Below are 27131 nucleotides of genomic sequence, written 5' to 3' on the forward strand. Positions count from 1 at the left end.
TCTGACTGACTGATCGCCACATTTTAAAAACACACAATGTCAAAAATTTACAAACTGGCAAAACCATGTTGAAACCTACATGCCAAAAGTCAAGAACTTGACCAATCAACAGAAAGGACCAGCCAACCGACCGACCAATCAACCAAATACCTTAGAGAGCTACATGCAATGGCTACAAATCCGACCAACCTATAGAAAGAACCAGCTAACCGACTGCCCAATCAACCAAACACCTTAGAGAGCTACATGCAATGGCTACAAATCCGACCAACCAACAGAAAGAACTAGCTAACCAATTGCCCAATCAACCAAACACCTTAGAGAGCTACATGCAATGGCTACAAATCCGACCAACCAACAGAAAGAACCAGCTAACCGACTGCCCAATCAACCAAACACCTTAGAGAGCTACATGCAATGGCTACAAATCCGACCAACCAACAGAAAGAACCAGCTAACCGACTGCCCAATCAACCAAACACCTTAGAGAGCTACATGCAATGGCTACAAATCCGACCAACCAACAGAAAGAACCAGCTAACCGACTGCCCAATCAACCAAACACCTTAGAGAGCTACATGCAATGGCTACAAATCCGACCAACCAACAGAAAGAACCAGCTAACCGACTGCCCAATCAACCAAACACCTTAGAGAGCTACATGCAATGGCTACAAATCCGACCAACCAACAGAAAGAACCAGCTAACCGACTGCCCAATCAACCAAACACCTTAGAGAGCTACATGCAATGGCTACAAATCCGATCAACCAACAGAAAGAACCAGCTAACCGACTGCCCAATCAACCAAACACCTTACAGATCTACTTACAATGGCTACAAAACCAGCACTCTTACAATAGCCTACTACTAGAAATTACCATGCCTTCCACAATATACACATATAATGCACAATACCATTGTACCATCGATTTTCTGGGTCACAGAAAGAAAGTCTGGGAAGCAGGTGTTAAAGAGACTTACTAAAGACAGCAGTCTGATTTTTGCACTTTACACCTCGATTAATCTGTCCATGCGTCAATGGTATGAAACTGACCATAAAACTTATCTCCCCCTTTTCAATTTTTTTTTTTTCGGAGGTCGAAGTTTTAGCGTGCTTTGCATTAAGTTTGAACATGCAGTCATAAGTAGTCTTAATGTTCTGACAGAAATAATCCCCGAAGAAGTTTCTGTAATTTAACTTAAGTTTCTGTAATTCAACTTAAGTTTCTGTAATTCAACTTAAGTTTCTGTAATTTAACTTAAGTTTCTGTAATTCAACTTAAGTTTCTGTAATTTAACTTAAGTTCAGCATTCTTGAAACGACACGCTGTCATTGATTCACCCACCTTGTAGGAGCCACTTAAAAGTTTTTGTTATGAGCGTGGATTGTCGGGAAACCTGAAGTCTTAACAGCAAATGCATTATGTTCGGGCCTTCAGGTGCCTCATAAAGTGAACACCACCAAGCGTCAGGTGACATACAGTACCTTAATTCCTCAGCCTTTTCGCATGTGAAAGAGAAACTTTCGGTGTGATGCACCTTATTAATACGATAATGGAGACAAAACTACATTGGTTGAGTCGGTCAGTTTCAGAGCTTTACAAAAAGTATAATTACATCAGTCTGCACGTAATAATGCCTGCCGAATGGGCTTGAATAGACACCTTGCAAACATTCGAGATGGTTGAAGAATTACAGTACGTGTCGTTTAGACAGTATATTTCTCTTCACCAAATACAAAGATTTGTGACTTTCACTGTGCACATAATTGGACACAAAAGCATTGACTATACCACATAGATGGTTTTCAAACTGTGTGTGTATATACATGTATATATATATATATATATATATATATATATGTATATATATCATGTTATCCCAATATTAGGACTCTGGCCGTAAGTGGGAAGGTCTGTCAGCTACCTGCAGATGGTTTGTGGGTTTCCCCCTGGGCTCTGCCAAGTTTCCTCCCATCATAATGCTGGTCGTCGTCGTATAAGTGAAATATTCTTGAGTACGGCGTAAAACACCAAAACACAGCGCAAATAAATAAAAAAATCAATATCGCGATTATTGACACCATATACATGCGTATTGCTATCACAGAGTAACCATGTAACTAATCTTATTTTCTGTAATTTAACTGTGAACTCGCACAGCATTATAAGAACATGACCCCAGTGACACAGATTACTCCAGTTTAGCCTGGAGTGGTGAAATTCAATGTCACTATTCTGTAAATTTCCAGGCTTGCTGACACCTGAATATTTTGACATGGAAATCTGACAGCATAACCCTGTCTAGACTACCAGGGTGACCATAACATCTATGTGGATCTCGAAATGACCTTCAGCCCTTGATGCAGTTACCCACATTAAATTATTTACATATGTAAATCTCATCTCAAACTGCCCTTTAGGGTCAATTTTTGACTTGAGCTGAGCGAGTGTTGGGGGATACATATCTATTTCATTGTAAACAAATTCACCAAAATAGGAAATAGAATTTGAACAATAACTAGCACCTATCAAAAATTATTGTTTGTGCTATAAATATAATTTACGCTATTACGTAAGAACATCGGAAATTGGACAAAAGTTGGACAACAGAACATCGTTTCCAATCTGTGCTATTCCCTGCATAGTTTCAGTAACATGTCAGTTCAGGAAACTGACAACAAGCCAAGTACCTGGAATCCCAATAGGTCAACTTGTGAAACAAAAAAGTATTCAAGTTTGTACAAGGCCCAAAATAATTGCATAACAGTGTGTTCAATGTGAACTAAATCTTCTCCCCTTATACTTTGACTTTATACAACTACGTTAGCTGCAGAATTTGGCTAAACTCTTCAATATAAAATATGTCTTAATACCAGCATTAGCAAAATACACAGTTTCACTAAATAAAATCAGCATTTCTTAAAATACATGTAATTATAACGGAAAATAGTTACATGAAGTAGAAGTACTTGTTAGTTTTTAAGGATGTCGCCAAGACATAAGTTTGTAATACTAATAATCATCAAGTTGTCCAAAACACTTCATACTTATAACAATTTGTCTATTATACAAAATATCACATTTTAGTTAAAACAATGAAAACATCTATAAATATAAAGAACACTTACCAGTACAGCTTTTTTTTTTTACTTTTTGCTGAAGAAATCCGTAATGTTACACAACTGATAACAAAGCTAATCCTTCAGTCCTAGACAACTCTCTTGTTTCTACACAAGCCTAGCAGGAAAATGGTCACACAATCCCTAGAAATATATTCCTTCCCAGTACCACAGACAGAATACAGCAGAGACAGAGCTGTGGACTTCACCAACATTGTTGCAAAAAACGACATTCCATCACAGCATGCACTAACAACATTGTAACAACATTTAGCAACAAAGAACATCTGTTGACAAGAGGAAAAGGGGGTGAAGGCTGGTACATTGAAGGCACAATTCAATCAACCCAGGGATGTTTTTTTTTTTTTCACTGCCTATCCTACCTATGTTTAGAGGTATTCCATTGTTTGGAAACTATTTTCATGGTCACCTTTGAGACACTATCTAGGAAACATAAGTGATGAACACTTAATAAAATCAGCATTTTAGTTTATCTAGAAATGAACCACAGTTTTTTTTTTAACTGAAAATAAAGAAACACACTTACATGTAAGTGCAAGAATTTATCACAGCAAAATATTGTGTTTTTTTTTAAACTCATATAATTAATAACAGGGATGACACCCATCACTTTTTATAGTTTAACCAATCACAGGTATTTGAAAACAAAAAAAAAGATTATTTATGACACAAATTCCCATGTCCATGATCATCACAAAATACTCACCAAAACGTCAACCACAAGTGAACATGACAATTAGCATACAATGCCTTCACAGAAAATTCATCATACTCTATTTGTTGTTTATCATCAACATTTCTGTCCACATAAAATTGGGCAACCATTTACATTTACACATGGTGTGAATCTTTGCCTATTGCATTTATACAACCAGACGGAGGCATTTGTGTCCTGTATGTGCCTTAATTACTTAATTACCTTAAAATGATAGTTAATTACTGTATTACACCTTAAGTTTAACCGTTTTTAAGTGAAACACTTTTCTTCATTCCAACCGATCTTAAGCATCAATATTACCATTTTAAGGTCTTTGTGTACCTTTCTGAAAGTGCCTTTTTACATATCAACCTTTCCTTGACCTACAGTAATACAGCAAATCATATGTTGAGTAAATATAAGTCTTCTTCAGGCGCCTCAGCAGGTCTTTAGACCTTGCACATTTCTAATGGCCCTGGATATCCATGTAGATGAGGATAGACAAAAAAACAAACAGAACTGAGCGCTGGTTCAGTTACCAGCTGCAAGTTTACAAATTTCAACCTGCTCTGGTGCCCAGTTCATTGACATTTCTGCTCAGCTTTCAACAACATTAAAATGCAAACATTGTAAAAGTCAAAGTGACCTACTGGTAGATATGAGCTCATTCCCTGGACTCTCCTAATAATGACAGAGGCTAGAGGTCTGAATTAGACAACATCCTTGTCTCCCAGTCAAGATGCTAGTCAACATAGTCTCGACACCACATCACCAGTCAGCCTAAATACAAGCCATCCTACCTTTCCCAGACCCAGTGGTTTGACATGTTGCAATCTAATACCGTAGCCCATTATTGGGGCTTGTCATCAAGATGTACATACCTGTACATTGTAGGGCATCTTCCTATCCATATGTGTATCTTCTCGAAATATTTGGAGAAGGGTGGAGGTGGTGGTGGGGGAGGGTGGTGCAGGGGATGTTATAAAATTAATTTTATAAATGTTATGAAATTAAACAAAAACAGTGTAAAGCCTAACTGACACACTTTTAAAAATGTGCTTCTCCACTAAACTTTGCTATTCGTGACCTAGTGTAGTCTATACTTCTGCATCGAACAACAACCTCCCTCTCAGTCAAGATGCCAGCAAGTCGGGCTTCAACCCTCGGAGTAAATACAAACCACACTGCATAGACTCCAGACTCAATAATCTGCATGAAACATGGACCAATACTGTAGTTTCTGTGATGTCACATTGCATACAGCATTCCTAAGTAGTCCAAAAAGAACAGAATGACTATGACTGAACACGTTGGAAATGCTGCAGCCATGCCGTGGTATGGAGTCCAAAAAAAAGACAATCCTATCTAACTATTTACACATATATTTTATTTATCTGATCTGAGTTTACAACACGTTACAAAATATTTCACATGTATGAGGATAACCACCATGATTGTGGGAGGAAGCTGAGCCATCAGCATTTTAACATATACATGTAACCATGTACATTTTTAGTGATTAATTGTAAATGTGAAATAGCAAAAAACACCAAAAAAAACTGTAATAACACATTACAAGTTAGGAACAAATCTGAGAACAATTCCTTACACAAAAGGTTTCAACATATCTTTTCTGCACAAGTTTTCCTATTTTACTAAATTTGCAAAGAAAAAAAAATTAAAACTTATCAGTTAGAAAAGGAGTACATATGACTACAGGTGTACGAGGATTTATTGTGGATTATCAGTGTTTATGTGGAAGTGTCTAATCGCGCCTTCCTTCCATGTGCCCCACACCACACCCCAACTTTGAGGCTCCTTACCCAGACAGTGTCACTTACGGCGGGGACATGTAAATCTCGCGATATGATAACACGGCAGATATTTGTGAGCATGGCCTGGTGCTGTTCACACAGTAACTGTGACCCAAGTGTCTGTGTGTAAACACAAAGGTGTCATCAATAATCCCCGGAGTGTGAGGAATACTGGGGTAGGTATGTCTGGTCTGGACATCTCCCTCTGCCAGCTACACGTACATGTAGGTTAACTTTACCTACCATCAATCAAGACGGGCAGGTCATCGTGCAGGTTAACGAGGGAGGGTGTACGAGATTTCCACCTGGTGCGCCCATTTTGCAAAGGTGTCGCATCAGTACACCAAGTGTATTTACTATTTGTGATGTGGCTAGGCAAAACATTGCGAATGCTTCAAGGGACCCCTGGTGAGTTTCAAGAGACAAAGTAAGATGAGTAAGAAAGACATTTTGTACATCAAGGTTGGATTATTAAAAAAAGTTACAAAGTTACCCCTATCAAAAAAACTATTGGGCGCAGTATCGTGACCTTGATCTGCGACTACGTGTCTCCAGGCTTACATTTACAGTGCGTATGTACCAGGGTGGACGGCAGAGCGCGGGATCTTTTTCAGAAACCAAATTCCGATGAAATTAACATGGTAAAAACAGGGCATTGAGGAGTAAAGGTGTAAATACATTTGGGGACATTTAGTTGCAACTTAACTTCAAATTTGAATTAGTTTACCAATTCAAGTTTGAAGTTACAAGTTTAACGTTTAACTTCTAACTAAACGCCTCCATTGACACATTTTGGAATTCAAAGTGTGGCCAACAATATTTAAATTTTAAATAGTTAACAAATTCTAGTTTGAAGTTGCAAGTTTAACTTTTAACTTCTAACTAAACCCCTCCATTGTGACACTTTGGAATTCAATGTATGGCCAACAATATTTACATGGCTTTGGGCTGACAGACAAAGACAGAGGGTGTTGTTCACTGTCTGAATTACTGCATAGTCAAGGTTACTCTCCTCATTTGATTTCTGAACAGGATGAAAACTGTTCTCAGGACAGCCACTTTTCACAGAAGAGCTTACAACTACAGTGTTTAAGTCACTGGGACACATTAATATGTATTTATTTTATTTGATTGGTTTTTTACACCATACTCAAGAATATTTCACTTGTACAACGATGACCAGCATTACGGTGGGAGGAAACTGGGGTCGGGGAAGCACATGACCATTCATTTTCACTTGACGATCGGGAAACCAGAATGTTGGACATAGGTTCCGAGTTTACACAAACAAGCCGGTAGTTTCAATGACTCTCACTGGCTGAGAGGCAACACACCCCTAGCATACATTACAGGGTGTTCAAGATGGAGGCCACGATGAACAGCGATTTATGCCAGCTTTGCCATTTTCAGGCTTTGCGTGTGTGGCAAGGAAAAATCACAAAATGATGCAGCAGGCACCAACAGATAGCCAAAAATGTGCTCTTTTCAGCCTATAGTGTCATGTTTTTAAGTTTTCTTCTCTTTTAAAGTTTCTTGCTGATTAGAATTACACCCAACAAAACAAAGTAATCTGTCTACAACACAAGTGAAAGGTGTTCTCTTTGTTGTTGTTCATTATTGTCCTTGAATATAATTTTTTTTACTATAAAGTGAGGCCAAATCTGAGCAAACCAGTCATAACTGGCACCTACCCCAGGGTTTTTTTATTTAGAATTAGAGAAGGAGATAAGAGATCAAAAGTGGTTGGCTGAATTGAAAGTAAATATGTCACTAAACATCCACAGTAGATGGCTACGGGAACAGCAGTAGACAGCTGACTGCAGCCCCCTACTCACCCTTATTGAACACCCTACCAACCTAACCTTCCCAAACTTGAACAACGACACTGAAACAATCCAGTACTTACACACTTAATTCCCATTAAAAATCTTTATACGGCTGTTTTGACAAATATTCAATATTTGCTAATCCAATCAAATTTTCTTTATTTACCACGAATAGCTTAAAGTACAACCTTTCTGTGAATATCACATCTCTACCTGTACTACTTCCAGAGTTAAAATGATTCTAAAGTTTGAACAAAGTTCTAATACGACCCACAGTATAAATTTTTGGAATTTTATTGCCAACTTGGAACAGTAACGCAAGCACAGACGACACTGATATCGAGTGAAAGGTAATTATATGGGCTATACTAAAATAACAGCCAAAATTTTACCGGATTTACGAAAATCAATTTTTTTTTTTTTTGGCAAAGACCTTTGACGTTTTCTCCTTAAAAGACAGGTGTACAACACTACACTTCTGGTGTAAATAACAACAGACAGAGCATCAAACAAGCCGGTAACTTCGCTTCGGAAGGCAGTGACCCCTCCCAGAGTGCGCTGGTAAAGTGGATTTGCATCTTCCGGCTCCAGCTGGTCTTGCATTCAAGAATAACGCCAGCACCATTTTCTCTGACAGAGTTAAGCTACTCAGAACATCAGGAGGGCCCTGTCCCACACATGGGTGCACACAGCCGCACGCCGAGATGCCCGGCAAACAACCTCAAAATAAAAACCACCACACAGTGTCTAAAGTTGCGAAAGTTGGGGTGACTAAAGTACATGTCACCATACAATGAGCCAGCAATAATATAAAATATATTCTGTGTAAGGCTAAAATCAAAAATATTTAACGAGAATTTCAAAAGTTTGAGTATCCAAGAAATATGTCAACATCAGAGCTTAATCTGTGTATCTGCAAACTGCAGTCTTCAAATTTCTCATGGAATCTTTTCTCTGAAAATCTCACACACATGCATATGTTAATCTTCAGAATAATCATAGTAATATATTTATTTATTGAAGACTGGTTGGTCAATTTACAATGAAACTGTTCTTCCCCAAGGCCTTCAAATTGAAAACAAATATACAGGTTACATGTACTTCAGGGACCAATCAAAAAACATTTTTTTAGTTTACTTGTAAGCCATATTGATATAAGGCAACTGATCTTTGACCTTCATGCAAGACTACATGAAGGGTTCCTCGAGCCCTGTTTGCAAGTAATCTTTTCAGTCATAGGAGGGTGAAGGATTAACTTCAAAAGTGCGAAACTTCAAGTGGAACATAACGTTCAGTTTTACAGGAACTGACGTTCAGCTGTAATTCTGGGTTTCTCATGACCTCAATTTTGTCCACGGCCAGGAGACCTTTCACCCAGGTGTATAAGCCTGTTATAATGTTAACATTTACTCCACTGGGATGTTGAGTGATTGAGTAAGTGCTTGGGGTTTAACGTCGTACTTAACAATTTTTCAGTCATCTGACGACAAAGCAATCCTTAGAGTAATGTGCCTCTTCAACCGCTATTTTATCTCGAGCTGCTTCACTGAGACGCCTTATGGCAAGTAAGTCGCCCTGCCCGAGCCAACACACTCATACGGGTCAAACCATATCCCCTTCATGCTGAACGCCAAGCGAGGAAGTTACAACTTTAAAATCTTAGGTGTGACTCGACCCAGGATTGACCCTAGATCTACTGCTCCCAAAGCAGAGGCTGTACCAACTGTGCTATCGGGGCTGATAGAAATGGAATGAAAAGTAACAATGACACAAGAACTGGTGGTTGGACATTGGATGAGGTAGATCCTACCATTCGAACATGTCTGTAGTGATAGTGACAGCTTTGTGATGCAAGTTCTAAAACTGACAAGTACCTTGTGAAGTTTAGGCACGAAAAAGAAGGAGAATTAAAAGCACGCGAAATCAAGAAAAAAAAAAAGAATGCAACACATGGTTCTCTAGGCTAAGTGACTACATACCTGAAGTCGTCCCTTTTTCTAGGGCATACCTGGGTGCACCTGAGTTAATCAAGCCTGAACCCTTTTATGTCTCCACAGGGACAGGTAAAGGGGACAGCTACCAACACACCTTGAAACCTAATTCTCCATCTGCCATCTGGCCAGCTTAGCTAACAATGAGAGTTCACCCAAATACCCTAGAATATATAAGTGGGCAGCTCCACAACATACTGACCTACAGCATGAATGCATGAACTTGTTTGTTTTTTGGGATTCCAACACCTTGGAAACATGTGATAGGGATGAATTATGTTAGCTGTCAGCCAGCAACAACTCCACTCACAACTGCTTGATGCATTCAAAAGATTAAGGATTTTCTGTTGTCATTTTAACACTTCATACACTTAGGATAATTACAATGTAAGACAATGCTTGAATGATACACACCCTGAGCCTTAGGACAGCTGTCACCCAGTTCTCACCACCATAGTGACACCATGCCCTCTTCAAAACTGCTTTAACCATCCGCTAATGCCCCAAAATTAAAAGATCTTTGCTGCCATTCTATTCACAAATGAACATCTTTTACGATTAATACCAGTATATGTTTTCTTGAATGGTCACATGAAACTAGTAATTTCCCAACAATGGCCTTACCTGTACGCACAGGTAGAGCAGAGTTAGCCCTACAACGCCCTACACACCCACACAACAGTCCTGCCCTCAAGCTAACTAAGCTCAGGCGTTATGTTGCTGGTCCCAGCCAAGTGACTGGCAGCTTAGAAAGCACATGCCCACCTGGCCATTTTTCAGGTAAAGCTAGACACAAGACAAGTAAAAATCTGACAAGTCAAACAAGGACAAAGAAGAAGAATTATTAAACAGCCCAGCATTCAGAGTTCAAATAAGAAGGCCATACCCCGTATGTTCTACTCATACCCTCCCCGCACCCCCCCTCCCCCGCCACCTAGTTTATCACTACAACTTAGCAAAGTTTTCCCCTCAGCTTTTCTCATTCTTCAACCTATCACTCAGCAGCATACCTGCACGTTTCAGTGGGGTGGGGTACGGAGCCTCAAGTTGAAATATCCTCACAGGTTTTTTTTATTTCTATTTTCTACCATAATCATCACACAATACCATAAAAAAACAGAGCCTGTAATAAGATCAGTGACCTACATCATGTACATTTGTAACCGTGTTGTGCTTGTTACTGATCTGCTTACACATACGTGTCATTTAAAATATTTATCAGCCAGATAACTGTGTTACATATAATGTACAATCTCTTGATAAGACATAAGCCTTAGCAAAGACTTTGTTTTGTTTTTTTCAAATTGACTGTTTTTCGGGAGATGGAGGGGTTATTGTGAAAAAGTCCCTCTGTGTCATTCCATTAACATTATAAAATTTTATCCGATTTCATTAACACCCATTATTTTTTTTCAAATTAAATTTCTGCTAAACTCCTTTCCTGTGTAATCATCTCTTATAGAACACAGCACTTTGCCAGTTAAAGATTACTCTGCAAACCTACCATGTATTTATTCATATGATTGGTGTTTTACACCATACTAAAGAATACTTCACTTGTATGAGGCTAGCATTTTGGTGGAGGTCACTGGACAGAGCCCAGGTGAAACTCGCAGCCATCCACAGGTTCATGCCCCTTCCCCCATACGACCAGAGAGGATAGCCAGACTTGCACTCACAGCCCGCAAAAACATCTTCCAACTGCACTCTTAATTTCACATATTAATACATTTTATGCTTATTAGACATATATTGCTTTCTGTCTGGGAATTAATAATACAAGTCTTTGTACATGTAGAAACAAACCTTTTCAACAACGAGCCAATCAAAGTAAACACACAGTTGAAATACCAGCCACGCCTTACTTCTGCTTCAGGTATTTTAGGCCTTTAGCTGAATTTGGTCCATCAAAATTTGCTTCAGTGCATTTCACTCTGCTCTGTTACACTTTCCAGGCATATCCTACTGACTGCTTGCTATCTGTTATCAGTACTTTAATTACAGGTAATCACAGGTAAAACATTAACCCATGGATCCCATCACGACCTCTGCCACGCTTGTAGAGTGTAGTCACTGCATAATAAATCTGTTATCTCTGTTAAACTGTCAAATTAACCTGGTTTACTTGACTAATGGCCTCCCAGGCAGTGGATTAAAAATGAAAACATCGGATTAGGCATCAATCGTGGTCAGCACAAAAACACAGGGGACAACCTCGGCTGCTTGGATCAGTGAATAATGATTTGTAGACTTTGTAACTGTAGCGAAAACTTCAACATACAGAATCCATTCATTGTTCACATTTACGTGTATATACTTGCTATTTTTACCAGACTGTTGTCTAACTCCACTCCAACTTCATTTCCTTGTCATTTAAACATCACAGTCAAGAATTTCTCACTCCCATGATGGTCAATTGTATGGGTGCAGGAAACCTGGGGTCTGAAGTGCCTGGGGAAAACCACTGACCTTTGGCAAGTTACTGCCGAACTTTTCTACTTGTGACATACAGATATGCACACCATTTTGGTGGAGTACAAGTGATCATCACTGAAGGTTAGCCTTCACTAACAGCCACAAAAACATCCTTGACCGACTGACAGTGTGGAAATCTATAAAAGTCCTTGTTCAAGGATGGCTACATAATCATGTTCTGGTCTCATGCTTTACGAGGAAACGGAATGAAAAATTTCAGGTAAATATTAACATGTTTTACTTTGGTGCGGGACATCATCGCACATATTCCAGCTATTCCAATTATTAAAACAAGCTACAATGGCAGTTTTGTCCTGTACCAAACAGTCTGCCCTTGTCAAAATGCTGTTTGGTTTCGGACATCCATAGTTTTACACTGATGTCATAGGTGCTCTAAGCCAATCATCAACACACTCTTTAGTCACGTGACTAGAGTACTGGAGGTGAAAACAAAAGTTTTCCCCAAATTTAACCCAGGTGAGATAGGTACTAAAGACGATTTTAGCATACAATAATGAAAAATATAGCCTTTAGGTAATAAATTCTTTCAGGAAAAGTAATCCAGATGTATCTAGCATTCAGATATGATAGTTTCAATGCCCTGCAGTACTTTAAACTTCAGCAATCGGCAAAAAATCAGCATTTCACTGATTTATCTTCATGTTAATTATCACTCCCTGTTCCTTGTGAGGAGCTTTGGTGCTCGAAACTATGAATTGTTCTTGTCCTGTTGATGAGTTTTCTCCCCTCTTCAATATTGCTCCACCCCCAATACACCCACCCCACCCCCCTGCAGGTAACTATCACATATATTGAGTCTGGGCTATAAGTTATTTCAGATGCCAAATTTGAGGATATGATCACATTTTATTTCTCTAAAACCAAAAAAAAAAAAACAACCATTATCAAAAATTTTGATTTCAAGGTATGCATTACCTGCATTTCATTTAGCTTACACAAAACAGTAAGCTTGAAAACTGGACCTGTACCTTTCTCAAACTATTTTTATTTTCTTCTTCTACTTTTTACCTTATGTCACCATGTTAATTATCCCCTTTGGTTAGTGGTCAAGGAAGAGTGGTCAAGTAAGAGTGGTCAGGTATACAGCCAGCACAGCTCTGATCAGGCCTAAATTCTTAGTTTTTCTTGCCACAGGAAGTCCAGTTACCTAATGACCTGTTTAATCCTGGTGCCCCCACCCCACCAAACCCTTGGTGTGAAAAGCTTTATTGTTTGGTGGGGCTTACCTACATCTATTAACAGGACTTATCACACCTGAGAGATGGTTCAATCTCACCTGACCACAAGTGGATTGCCTGAATTAAACCAACAAATGGCTGCCACATCACACTAGACATTTAACACTGCTGGGAACAACTCAGGCTAGGTAAAGCAAAAAAAAAAAAAAAAAAACAACAGCAGAGAAAACCCCAAATCTGATACTCATTATACCTGAATAGGTAGAGCCAGGTAGTTGTGTATACCGTATTACACCTAAAGTAAGGGTGTGTAAAAATGTACATTCATAAGATCATTTAAGGTCATTAAATGATACTTATGATTCAAACAAGTTAATCAAACTTCACACAAAACTCTATAACTGGCCCTGTAAGGTAAAGGAACCAGAGAGAATCAAGAAAAATGTGTTACTTAATATATGCTAAACTTTACCTGAAATACAGTAAATCAAAGTGGGAGTAAGTGACATGGAAAGTGGAAAACAGAGTGTCCATGAGACTGATTTCTGCAAAATAAGTCAAACTAAATCTCTGAGGTCACAAATACCTGTGAGTTTGACATGCTATATATGGCACCTTCTATTAATATGATACACTTCGAACGGTGATTTTACACATCAACACTTCAGATGTACACGTTTGATCAGTATAGATCTAGTATAGCTGGGAAAGAAACAAAACATTCTGCTATCAGCACTACTTATATCTGTCACAAATATTGGAGCCTAGGCATACAAAAACTTTAAGTGAACACAAATTTAAGTTAACCAAAGTCAAACACACAAAACTTCTCTTCTCATATTCTAGATTACTCATATTGTTCACACAGTAAGGAGAGATTTTCATATCTCAAAAGTGTATATTTTCGGAAATCAGTCCGAAATAAGGACAATTAAGGCTGCAGATTGGAAAACTGGCCCCAGGGTGATGAAACCTCTTTAAAGTTCAGTCAAAATTTCAGTTGACTTTAAAATTGTTACAAACTTTTTATGAAACAAGGTCACAAACTTCTTGACAAATTCTGGGTAAGTTACTGTAAAACAAATTTCAGCGAAAAATAATGGTAAACGGTAAGTTTGATGATTGAAATTTGAAACTCTAAGATCGCTTCCTGATCTCTGAGGCCAGACCCAAAGCCAAATATTGTTCCCTGAACCATGCATGGTGTATTTTGATATTCTGGTTCACCAGGAACAGCCCAATACTAACAAGTACATGTACTTTTCAATTACTAAATTGTAAATTACTGGACTCTCAAATCAAACTCAATGTGACTACAATACGAGGTGAAATTCAACTGAAAATGTCTATAATACCTGGTGAAATTCCCCCACCCCTAAACTGTCTGTAATGCCAGGTGAAAGTATGCAAGTATTCACCTGATTGGTGCTTTACTCTGTACTCAGCAATATCTCACTTTTACGATGGCTGCCAGCAGTACAGGTGAAAGGAAACAGCGCTCCAGTCATTTTGTAACCCAGTTTCAAATGGTTTTGTTTTCTCCACTTCAGAGACGTCACACACAGAATTGACAGTAGCAATAAAACAAAACCATCTCAATGTCGTGCAAATACAATATGTAGCAGTTGATTAGTAAAAAAACATTTACGAAAAAGCCAGGGTTTCCACTGAGCAAAGGAAATGTGATTAAAAGCATTTAGTATTTCCAGAATATACTTCTCCAGCATGTAGCTGAACATTACAGACATAATTATTTGCCAAGTGTATTTAGTTCGGCAATCAAGCGGAAGTAAACACACGCACGCACAATAAGCACCACAAGTCAGTGAAATCAGTGTACCATGTAAACAAAGTAAAAGCCTCATTAACAGGCTTCATTAACTGCGCAAATTAATTATCAGTCATTTACCGACATACTGGTTGTAATTGAGCCTCATCGATGGTACAAAACAACCTTAAAACTGACAAAAAAAAAAACAATGCAAAAGATGCAGGCTAATTTATCCCGTTTGTGTTTAAATCTACATGTACCTGAAATATTTCACCGAAGTAAACATAAACCAACAGTATAAGGCAATTTCTTAGGAAAATGAAAGCAATTACGCTGCTGCTGATGCAACAAAATTCTTTCCACTTAAAAATACTTTTGCTAAACTCATTTGGGTTCATTTAATTTGATACTTAATTCAGACAAAAATCATAATCCAGCTTGGTCCTTGATCTGGTGCAAGACTTCGTCATTGCAAACTCTTTCCATTGTAAGCTGGCTGGTGATGGCAAAAATGCTTTACGAACCGAACATAAATTTAGCGCCCAAATAGGTGGGTACTTTTAACTCTAACAAGGAGAGGCGAAGGGGAGACCAGTTGAGTTCTCGAATTGGGAAAGGGAGAAGAGCGTTGATCTGCTGAAACAACGTCGACGCAACAACAACTACAAAAACATGAGCTCATCCGTATACAACACAAAATATTTCCCTACATGTAGGAGAAAGTTAGACGCCCAAGAAACCCATAGTTAGCAGGGCATCTTAAAGAGCTAAGACGAATGCGATCGCACCTCTGTCGATTTGGACAAGCAAAGGTGACAAGTCATTAAGGGCATCTTGACCAATTACCCGGTGATCATAGACGGAAATACCGTGTCAGTTCACTTTTTCATAGCCCTCACACGTAAACAACCTATACGACAAGGGCTGGTTTAGATCGTCCGAGCATTATTGAGTATATTCCCGGGATACCTTTTTACATACAATAGGCAGAAGTTCGCAGACAAAATGGCGACGTTGGTTACGCTGCGCAAGTATGGGAGCCAAATCTTCCCAGATTTCTTACCTAAAATCGTGTTTTTCCAACCGTCGATTGCTGTCTGTAAATTGCAAACTATTTAACATAACTTGGAGCTGATCCCTTCGCCGATCAGCGTTCAGTAAAGTCCCCAGATCGCCGTAAACACTAGCTGATCAGGATACAGCTTACGGTCCACGCTGACAGACATATTCCTTTCCTTTGTGGGCCAGCTACCGGTCCATGACCCAGTTGTATTCCTACGCGGCTAGCGGGCACTCGCTTCCCAGCTTTCGTTCGCCGTTTTATCCAGAGACATAATCATTTCCATGAACTAGACTTCTGGTATGGAGCACAGGGAATTCCTCTTTCAATGCATATCCCTCTGAATTTAATTATGTTTACCGTTTTCAGGTCCGTCCTCGCACTACTTTTTCTCAGACACTAGTAACTTCTGGTTGATCTCAGTGCAGCGGTCCTATGTTTTCGTTCTTTCTTTCCTTTAGCCACACGAGAGGGGTGAAAACTCTGCAGTGCAGTGTACATGTACCTTGAATTGTCATTAAATTTTAATTTATTAGAAGTTATGAAATCATTTTTGCACTAAGATTAACTGATTTGATTATGTCTGTTCATTTTGCCCTCGTTGATATCCACAGCTTGTCGGTACCTTTTGTATGTACATAGCCTACGAAATGACCGGTGAGGGTCTGTTGGCGGGGATGTTTGTTTTTGTTTAGAAAGTTTCAAATCCCTTACAAAATCAAGTCAACACACCGAATGTATATGTTACCGTGCGTTTTGTACTTTTAGCTACTCAACAGATGTTTAGTACTTCAATTTCAATCCAAGTGTTCAATTTTATAAATCAGTTTTCTCTATCTTGCTTGTTATATATTGGAGACCCTCATCCTGCAATTGGCATACTGCTTTTTCTCAGCCAATCAGAATTAAATATTTTGCAGAAAGGTGTTGCGCTCACGTGCCGGTGAATCGATTATGCAAATCACGTTCCTTCCTGGGCGAAATCGGCAGCTGCAAGTGCGAGCTTTTGAAAGCTGAAGATTGTGAAAAAAAAATATCCTACATCGACAGAAAAAATATTTGAAAGGCAAGGAGAATCTTACCGACGAGGATATTGAATGGGACTTTTCTGCCTGTGTCGAGTCGCGCGCGTCTTTTGTGTGTGTCTATACCTGCGTGGAGTTTTATATACCGTTTGCGGTCGACAGACCGTGTTATTGCATGGCTATGATGATGTATTGGACGACACGTGCTTTATATATATATATATATATATATATATATATATATATATATATATATATATATATATATATATGAGGCTTTTTTGCATTGCATGCGGTGAGTGTAGGCCTAAATATAAATGTGATTCGATTATATTGATGTGTCCGGACTTACAGCTATAAAACAGCCAATAACGATAATGGGTCTATATACGTTTTCAGAGATTTCCAATCCATAACATTTTACGCTCGTATATAAATCTATACATTATCGTTACCGAGTAGAACTTTCAGTGGGCGATTTTGTTCACTCTAAATTAAGCACCCTTTTGCATGTCAAGAAATTCCTTTTTTTTTTCTTCTTTCTTTTTTAAGTTAAAATATGTGCTATATTAAATTTCACGTGGAAACTACAAAACATATTGCGTGGATATTTTTCTTTCTTTTGTGCCATATCGTGAACGTAGTCATTTGCTTCGTGATAATGACGTGAGATTACGTAATATGAGACGTGGACAGATATATACAGCAGTTGGGGGTCTATGGTTGACTTACCAAGCGATCGGATTCAAGTTGCCGGCAAAATGAGCCGTGCACAATCACAAAAGGAGATTTTTTTTTACATGCTCCCCTTCAAATAACTGACGGTTGCGTGCGATAATTTTAAAATCAGCGTGTATCAAAGCATAATTATCCGTTTGAAGTGTAGAGCTATCTGGTATTTCCAACGGAGTTCTTGTTACAGTTTAATAGATCTTAATATTTCACTATTGTATGAAAACCGATTGTTATTTTGATTGTATAAATGTAGTTTGGATTTCAATTATCGTAATCCTTTATAGCCTGTAAATAGATATATTTATTCTAGTAAATCAAGGTACATATGACAAATTTATTTGTAGGAACAGGTATTTGTATACCAGATGTCAACCAATAGGTCAATAATCGCAAGGCTAATCCCCAAAACGACGTTTAACTGAAACAACCTAAAGATCTAAGAAAGTATATAAAGTACTAGTCTCTCCACGCCAGACCCTCTTAACCTACCCGCGGTTGTACACTTTGTCGAAATACCCGTCATATTCTGATACAAGTAGACAGTGATGTAATCTGTGTTAGCCAATGAACGGTCAGTACGATAAAAAAGGCCTTCGCAAAAAGACTACAAATTTTCATTGGTTGAGGTTGGGGGATATGTCTTTATTAATAGGCCCCTATTCACCCCCACGGGCCTCCGTGGCTCGGTTGGTTAGCGCGCTAGCGCAGCGTAATGGCCCAGGAGTCTCTGCCCGGTTTCCACCCACCATAATGCTGGCCGCCGTCGTATAAGTGAAATAATCTTGAGTACGGCGTAAAACACCAATCAAATAAATAAATATATAAATATTCACCCTCAACCCAAAACTGGCAGAAGTAAGATGTCGTATAAAGAACACAATCGAATTTGGGGAAATTAGCAGGGAAGCTGAGGTCATATTATGTCAGAAATAAGAGTGCACATATCAGAGACAGTGTCCACACGCCATTCTACATGGAAAAGATGTTTTTGTGGTCCATTGTTAACGGTATCCTTAAAACATCAACAACGTCAACAAAACTCGATGTCCCTACTGTTACCATTGTTACCGTTGTGTCACCCTTGGTGAGCCTTAATTATAAAGCAGGTGGAAGCTTTGAGCAAGAGAGGCATACCTGTAGTGTATCTTAGGGATGACTGCGAATTCCAGGATATTGTGGATGGTAAATTCAGTGTTGGGAAAGCAGTTCGCATTTGCAGGAGAGACGATCAGGATGGGGAAAACTTTTGATTGAACCCATCTAACAAACATTCAATTGCATCATCTCATCAGAAAGATTTTAAACGTCTTCAAGAAATGTTTGAGGACATTTGTTCATCAGATTCTAGGTCGTCGGACCAAGAGGTCATTAACTTTGACATTGATGAATTATGCGACTAAATCTTGCTGCTTATGCTCAAGAAGTTACTGTATTATCAGCTCAGGAACAATTTTAAATGAAATGTGTTTCATTTTTGAAATAAAACTCAAGATCTGACATCTTGGTATACAGTTGGTTAAAAACTTAAGTGTTGATCTTACTACATGTACACTAGAAGAAAACCATTTGTCAATATGGCTGAGGTCTTTCAATATATTAAGACATTGTATGGATATTTGCAATGTTTCGATGTTAGTGAGGCCTTTTTCAGAGTAGGAAACTCTCCAGGTACAGTATGTCCATTTACATGCATGTGGTTTAGTTATTATCAGAATAGGGCAGTTCAAATTAGGTTATAAGCCACACAAATATTTAACGACCTTATGAACTGATCAATGGGTATTAGATTCTTTGCTTTGATTTTTTATCACCATAATCAGAAATTTTCACTTGTACAATGGTTGGTGGTCAGTTTTATTATGGTTGGAGAAAACCAGAGATAAACCACTGCCCATGGGCAAGTTGCTTACTTTCAAACGTGCATTCCAAACTGGTGGAAGAGAGGTGGCCCTCCTTAGATGTGAAACGGATGAATAACCCTTGGAGTACCACTTATTGTCACAATGAGAACAAAGGAATCTAGAAATTCCCTACACTGAGCCTGCACATCATGTGCTAGCAATTAGGGGTTCAGCACCTCAACACAGAGCCATGCCTGAACGGTGCTATTAAAAATAAGATACATGTAGAAGCTGTTGGTAATCGGGTGGAGGTAAGGGTGTTTTTGTCTTTCCTCAGTGAATAAGTGTTTACTGCAGAGAGGGTTTCACTCAGCCGTCATTTTTTTCAATTCATAATTGTACTGGTTACTGTAGCTGAAGTAAACTAGGTACTCCATGAAAACATGAAAGAGAAAGAGAAAGGGCATGGCCAAGCGCTATTATGTACCTGTACAGTTGATTTACACTGAGTGTGCCAGGTTTATATATTTATTTCATTGTTGTTAAGCCTCACTCAAAAATTTTTTATGGGTGGAGGAAACCGGAGTGGCTGATTAAACCTCCAACTTCTGGCAAGTTGCCGATGAACTTCCCTATGTTTGCCACACTGACATGCTCGTTGTATAGATTACATATTAAGACACAGCGGCCTTTCATAGACAATGCAGCCAGTCATATGCGCACTGTTGACCACTATAAATTGTCAGCAAGGCCCCGATGTAGGAAAGGTGCTCCAGGTTTTATGTCCACCCATTCGTGCAGGGAGTAAGGCCTCTAATAAAAGCTGCAGACAAAAAGTCTCTCTATGACGATTTACCATTAGGGCCTTAAATCAAATATCTGCTTTAGTAAGACGGGAATGTTAGATAAACAATAAGCATTGGCACAATATACCTGATCTTGAGATTAAATGGTTTAACTTAGTGTGGTAACATTTGGATTACTAATGCAATGTGCTTCCTTGTTGCAGGACGCATTTCCACCGCTCTTTTATCTAGTGCTGCTTCACTGGGACGCCTTACCGAAGGCAAGCAATCTGCCCGCCCGAGCCATTATAGGCTACTGATGCGGGTCAACCAGTCGTTGACGCTGTCCCCTTCATGCTGAACGCCAAGCGAGGAAGTTACAGTTTCCTCTTTTAAGGTCCTTGTAGGTGTGACTCGACCCAAGATTGACTCTAGATCTACCGCTCCCGAACCGAACAGGTGATTATAGGATGCCTGCCTCAAAATCGTTCGAACAGATAAGACGTGAGTGTTTTCTACATACCCCTGCCGTCATATTGTACATTGGGCCTGCTGACTTTAAAGGGTACAGGAAAAGATACTATAAAACTAAAAAAAATAGTTTTCAGGAAAATGAGTAATTTCCTCCCAAAATGAGAGAAATATATTTATTTCTCAGGCACGCATATTTTATGTTAGGTTATGTCGGAAGTGACTTCATTGATGAACATAATGGGACCTTGGGGACCAACTGAGCGCCCCGCCCCCCACCCTCCCACCAATCTACCCCCAACAAATTTGTGTTGTCAGCTATATGACAACCAACACAGCAGGCTACTTACATGATCGCTGGGGCCTAGGGAAAACCGTATTTAAACCCATATTTACGCCCTAAAAAGAAAGCTGAGAGGCTTTTTTGTGTGTTGATATTTTAGGCCACCGTATAAAGTCTGTATTAAGAAATACAAACAAAGTGTGTCACCTGTCCTTTAAGTGGTTAACGGCGGTCTATTACGTGAAGTTTTCCGATGTTCAATGGTCTTCATGTTCACATTCTTCATCACAACGTTAAAAGAGAAATGATCATAAATGCTACCACTATATATACATCAAGGCTCAACTTTGCTTGCTTTGGGTCAACAACAACAGCCTTTATGCCACTAGGAAAAAATTTATGTATTTATTTATTTGATTGGTGTTTTACGCCGTACCCAAGAATAGTTCACTTATACGACGGCGACCAGCATTATGGTGGGTGTAAACCGGGCAGCGGGAAACCGGGAAACCCACGACCATCTGCAGGTTGCTGACAGGCCTTCCCACGTATGGCCGGAGAGGAAGCCAGCATGAGCTGGACTTGAACTCACAGCGACCGCATTGGTGTGAGGCTCCTAAGTCATTACGCTGCGCTAGCGCGCTAACCAACTGAACCACCTAGGAAAAAAAGTTCGACAAATGAACTCGTGAAGCAAAATACATGGATCTAGCATGCTCTTAAAAAAAACTTTGTTCAACGCGAAGAACTTCTACCACTAGCAAGAAGCTTCAGTGAAAAACATTTCTTAATCATATTGACTAATTCATGTTGTCAAATTTCTATCTTGCAGAAGACTATTTATTTTGATTGATTGGTGTTTTACGCCGTACTCAAGAACATGTCACTTATACGACGGCGGCCAGCATTATGGTGGGAGGAAACGGGCCAGAGCCCGTGGGAAACCCACCACCATTCGCAGGTTGGTGCCAGCCCTTCCCATTTACTGCCGGAGAGGAAGCCGGCATGAGCTGGACTCACAGCGACCGCATTGGTGAGAGGCTGCTGGGTCATAATGCTGCGCTAGCGCGCTAACCAACTGAGCCACGGAGGCCCCCAGAAGACCATTTAAGGATAATCACACTTACCAATATACATTCATAATAACCACGAACTTTGGTTGGTCCAATTCTAAAATATATTCATCAAATTGATCCAGGATAAATTCATTAAATTGATCCAGGATAAATTCATTAAACTGATCCAGGATAAATTCATCTAACTGATCCCGGATACATTCATCAAATTGATCCAGGATAAATTCACCAAACTGATCCAGGATAAATTCATCAAATTGATCCATGATAAATTCATCAAATTGATCCAGGATAAATTCGCCAAACTGATCCAGGATAAATTCATCAAATTGATCCAGGATAAATTCATCAAACTGTTCCAGGATAAATTCATCAAATTGATCTAGGATAAATTCATAAAACTGATCCAGGATAAATTCACCAAACTGACTAACAAATGTTAGTCAAATGTGCAAGTAGAGTAGTTCGTCAGATTGACCAATTTTTCGTCGCCGGAGATAGTCAGACTGATTAACGCAAGTTCTTCGAAGTTGTTAATTTGCGATAGTCAAAATTCTGTCTCGGAGATGACGGTTTTATGACTGTCAAAGTGACCAGAGCGCAAATGGTCTTCACCTTGTCAGACTGCCTAAAAAGTGGACGTAGTCAAAATGCTTTCAGGCGAAAGTGAAAGCTAACAAAATAATAACCTAAGATTCACCAGACAGACAACTGAAAACTAAGCATATACCCGCACAAGAGTTAAATTCATACTCAAATGCATTAATTCTACATTCAACTCCACGTGAAGGGGAACTCACATCGCGGCATTTGTGACCATTATCTAAACAATCTATCGTCTCAAACATTTTTTCCCACTATAAGCATGATTCAATGCTTCAATAGTTCTTTTTATGCAAGACTGTAGAGTTTCCAAACATAGGCAGTATGATCCGAGTTGACCAGCTTAAGGCATTTAAGTGTTAAACCCAAACAATAAACCCCCCAAAAAATGAAAGTATTTTTAGTCATATAATTCTCAGTTGTATATTTGATTGAGGTTTAATTCCATTTTGAGCTCTCTTTTCCATTAAAAATGGTTTACAGAAAAATACAGATGTATAATTGCTATGTTTCATCACTTTACCAATCACGGGTAGCCTGGTATGTCTGTGCCAAATTAAAATCACATTTAATTGTTTTAGTTGAACCAATACGCAAGGTGAAATCTTTGTCTTTTCTTGGATATTTCAGATTACTCTGTGGATAAACGAAAAAAGTGTCTTGTTCAACTCTTTTAGATAGGATATGTTGAATATATTGAGTACAACTCGACTGAAAGACTGACAGCATCCGTAACCACACTCCATCTCAATAAGGCAATCCTCGCCTGGATTAAGCAATTAAGTCTCCTCTGTACACAAGGATACTTGAGATCCTCTCGCGTCTAAATAAGAAAATGTATCATATATCACACTTATTTTTGAGGCTTGCTGGTAGATGACAAAGTCAAGTTAGTGCAAAAAATTAATTGGAAATTTTTCAAAGGAATATATTCCCTTTCGGCTGTATGCTTGCAATTTATTTAAACAGTCATATTATTACTAATGTTCCTCAATTCCGAGAGCTTAATTTAACGAGTTATTCAAATAATTAAAACACATAATTTGACAAGAGGTATGTACAGGTTAAACTACATTGGTCTTTTCTTCTCCGAAAAGGGACAGTTTCTCTCCAAGCATACGTGGTATTAGCATCAGTGCCCCTTAAATTTTTATAATTGTATAAAGTAAAACAATAATGTTTGAGCGGATGTAACAGAACGGGCCATTCGAAAATATAACGGGCATACCACCAGTACTTCTGACGAGTATCAAGAGTAAACAAGAACCAGAAAACCTTATTCACGACGAGACATTTAAATGCTGTGTATGAGACTGAAAACGGAGATTAACCAACTGGTTCATAATGACTAACTGCCTGGTCTTAATGACTGAGTCTTGTAAAAATGTAAATATTTTGGGTATAACTTGTCTTGGTAAAATGGTATTTGTGCCTTGTGTTTGTATTAAATGTGTTTCTAAAATGTTTTGGACGCAAGTGTTATAATATTATCGGCAATCTCTCATTTCTTTAGCAATTAAGAGTACACTTAAAAACAACAACGGTAGGTTGGCCACCGAAAAGTTGATAACGTCTGACTTTTTCCTCAAAAATGTGTGGCCATATGTATGATTTTAAAAAAATAATACTGCTGCTCAAACCATTCTAAATGAATGGACAGTGGTAAATGTACAACGTTACCTGATGAGTCACGATTACAAACTCCAAAATTTCCAGTGACTAAACGGACGATCAACTAACATGGCGCATTGTCATTTTGTCCTCCTAGCGGACAAATTATCTCCCTTTTTACATTAGTTAGTCACTTTGCCTATTCTCATATTAGGCGGCAACACCCATCGCTCGACAAATCCCAGTGCAGTATTCCTGCCGTATATTTACCATCATGCCAAGGCTGGAAAAATCTTGCAAATTTCTATTCAACCATTTACCCCTTAATGATGAAGGACTTCAAGCCAGGTCGTGTATATATGTACAAAATTTCGCCAGTTATTTTACCTGGCCAGTTGAATGTTGATTTTGATTCCATGGCCTTTGTGGCCCTCATTGGACCTAACAGCTTAAAACAGTTACACTTCCCCGGTTAAAGTTATTCTCTCCACTTCATTCACATCGCCAGTCCCGTGTAACTATTAATTAGCCTCAATTACGATGTTACGGAATCGCAGCTCTCTAGCTCTCTATCTCTCTCTGAGGGATCTTGTTACAGTTCTGGGTTTAGTTTTTTAAATGCGCGCGCATAGCACTTTGTGGTTGCCATCTGGAGGCTATTTACCGTCGTCACATCCCTGACGAGACTGAATTTTCACACGTAGCCTATAAAATTTTGCCTCAGCCCAGGTGAGGGCGATAACCACCATCGCATATACAGGCCTAAGCCTAATTGAAGAATTCTTGAAAAACCGGTATAGCGTTAAACAACAATGAAATAAACTAATATATGAAAAAATGTATATATAAAAAATAATATAGTCAAAATGACCTCATCAGTTAGTTATAAGCGGTTGGCTGTCCATATCTTAGTCAAAATGACCTCATTAGTTAGTCATGAGCGGTTGGCTATCCATATCTTGGTCAAAATGACCTCATAAGTTAGTCATAATCGGCTTGCTATCCATATCTTAGTCAAAATGACCACAAAATGTTTTTCTGTATCAGAGAAATTGGCATGTAAGCAAAAAACCATAATTTGCAAAATGTTGGTTATATCGAAGAACCTATAATCCAAAAGTAAGAACCTTACAAAACGGTCTATAGCGTGCGAAATACGTTACAGAGTTCAACACGGTGAAGCCTTTCCGAAGGCAAGGACCTTAGGCAAGAGACTCTGGCACGAAGAACGTTTTATCATCAAAGTGGTATTCACAAAATCTTTTTTTATTTGAAGAACCCTTCTAGAAATCACTATATGTAGAATCTTAGTGTATACACTCAAAAATATAATCTGTTAACTTGAACAGAAAGTCTGCTGTCTGGATGATGCTAGAATGTACTCTGTTATATTGTAACACAACCTAGTAGAACCTTTATTTTGAATTATCAGAATATGTGTGATATATTGAACAGCACAGTCGGCTGCAATAACAGAATACATTTTAACATCATTCAGACAATAGCCTTTCTGTTAAACTTAACAGATTCATTTTTTTTTTAGTGTAACAATACACGTATAATGTAATGCTGGAGAACACATTATTAACATGCTGGTATTATACGAGCACATTACTGTCACGTTTTTCACCAGTCCACCAAGATTCTGTAAATTCATCATCTAATTTGCTGGAAAAAAACTAACATTTATGCACTAATCCTTTCCTCAGACAAAATCACTTGCTATATTGTGTGCCGGGTTGTTCAGTTAAGGTAAAATGGAGGTTTACCAACTGGTTCATAATGGCTAACTGCCTGGTCTTAATGACTGAGTCTTGTAAAAATGTAAATATTTTGGGTATAACCTGTCTTGGTAAAATGGTATTCGTGCCTTGTGTTTGTATTAAATGTGTTACGACAATGTTTTGAACGCAAGTGTTATAAAATATCGGCAATGTCTCATTTTTGTAACAATTAAGAGTACACTTAAAGAAACGTACATGCATGCCCAAAAGCGTTTCATCGTTTCGCAAGTTAAGAGAAAGAAAATAAAAAATGAAATGGTTTCAGCGGTAAGACCACTCAGAGCCAAATCTTCAACTAATTTTATTTATCTTTGAATTTTTTGATCAAATTAAATTCAGCAAAATGGTGATCTGAGAGCAGCGATACTGCATTATACATACCCAGAGAGTGACAAAAATCAGTCCTAACGGCCTTTTTACTGACCTCTGCAACTTTATTGGCTAAAAGCAGTTAAATATAATTTTTTTGTTCACAAACTCGGGTCGTCACATTATAACTGGAATCATCAAGAAAATTTGTGTTAAAGTCCAGTCATTAATTCACAAAATCAGATGTGACGAACGAAAGGAAGGACGGACGCACGGACAACTTTTGAATATTTCCATCTTCTGCATGTCACCAGTTTTGTAGTTGAAGACAACTAACCATTATAAGGAGATTAATATTCTGGTAAGAAATAAAACTTTATCTTTGAACATAAATGGTGTTCATTCAATATGCACATTATGTGCGACAAAATCGCATACCGTACGAAAGTGTTCAAGCATACAGTCATGCATGCGTGCGTTAAACTTGCGCAAGTCTTTATACAAGTATATATACCTGAATGGCGTGAGGTTGTTTAATTAAAAAATTAAATTTCCTTCTAAAAATAGTAATGATATTCTTATTTTATGTAAATCTTAGCATTCGTGTGGTAAAGGGTTGTGAAGTCATTGT

General features: G+C 38.5%; 1 protein-coding gene across 11 annotated transcripts in view; it reads right to left on the reverse strand.

The window, feature by feature from the left end:
• Window positions 1-16146, reverse strand: part of LOC135462775 (transcription factor 12-like) — a 123077-nt gene extending 106931 nt beyond the window's left edge. For 10 of the 11 annotated variants that reach the window (XM_064740030.1, XM_064740027.1, XM_064740031.1 and 7 more), the window contains exon 1: window positions 15981-16146. In XM_064740030.1, coding sequence (XP_064596100.1) covers window positions 15981-16039 — 59 coding nt within the window. In that variant the 5' untranslated portion in view covers window positions 16040-16146. Of the gene's footprint in view, window positions 1-3132; window positions 3236-15980 lie in introns of those variants that run through there. The other variant, XM_064740029.1, reaches the window with a different exon arrangement.
• Window positions 16147-27131: the final 10985 nt, after the last annotated feature.

Source organism: Liolophura sinensis, chromosome 2 (genome assembly GCF_032854445.1).
Source record: "Liolophura sinensis isolate JHLJ2023 chromosome 2, CUHK_Ljap_v2, whole genome shotgun sequence".
In the NCBI taxonomy this organism is placed as follows: domain Eukaryota; kingdom Metazoa; phylum Mollusca; class Polyplacophora; order Chitonida; family Chitonidae; genus Liolophura; species Liolophura sinensis.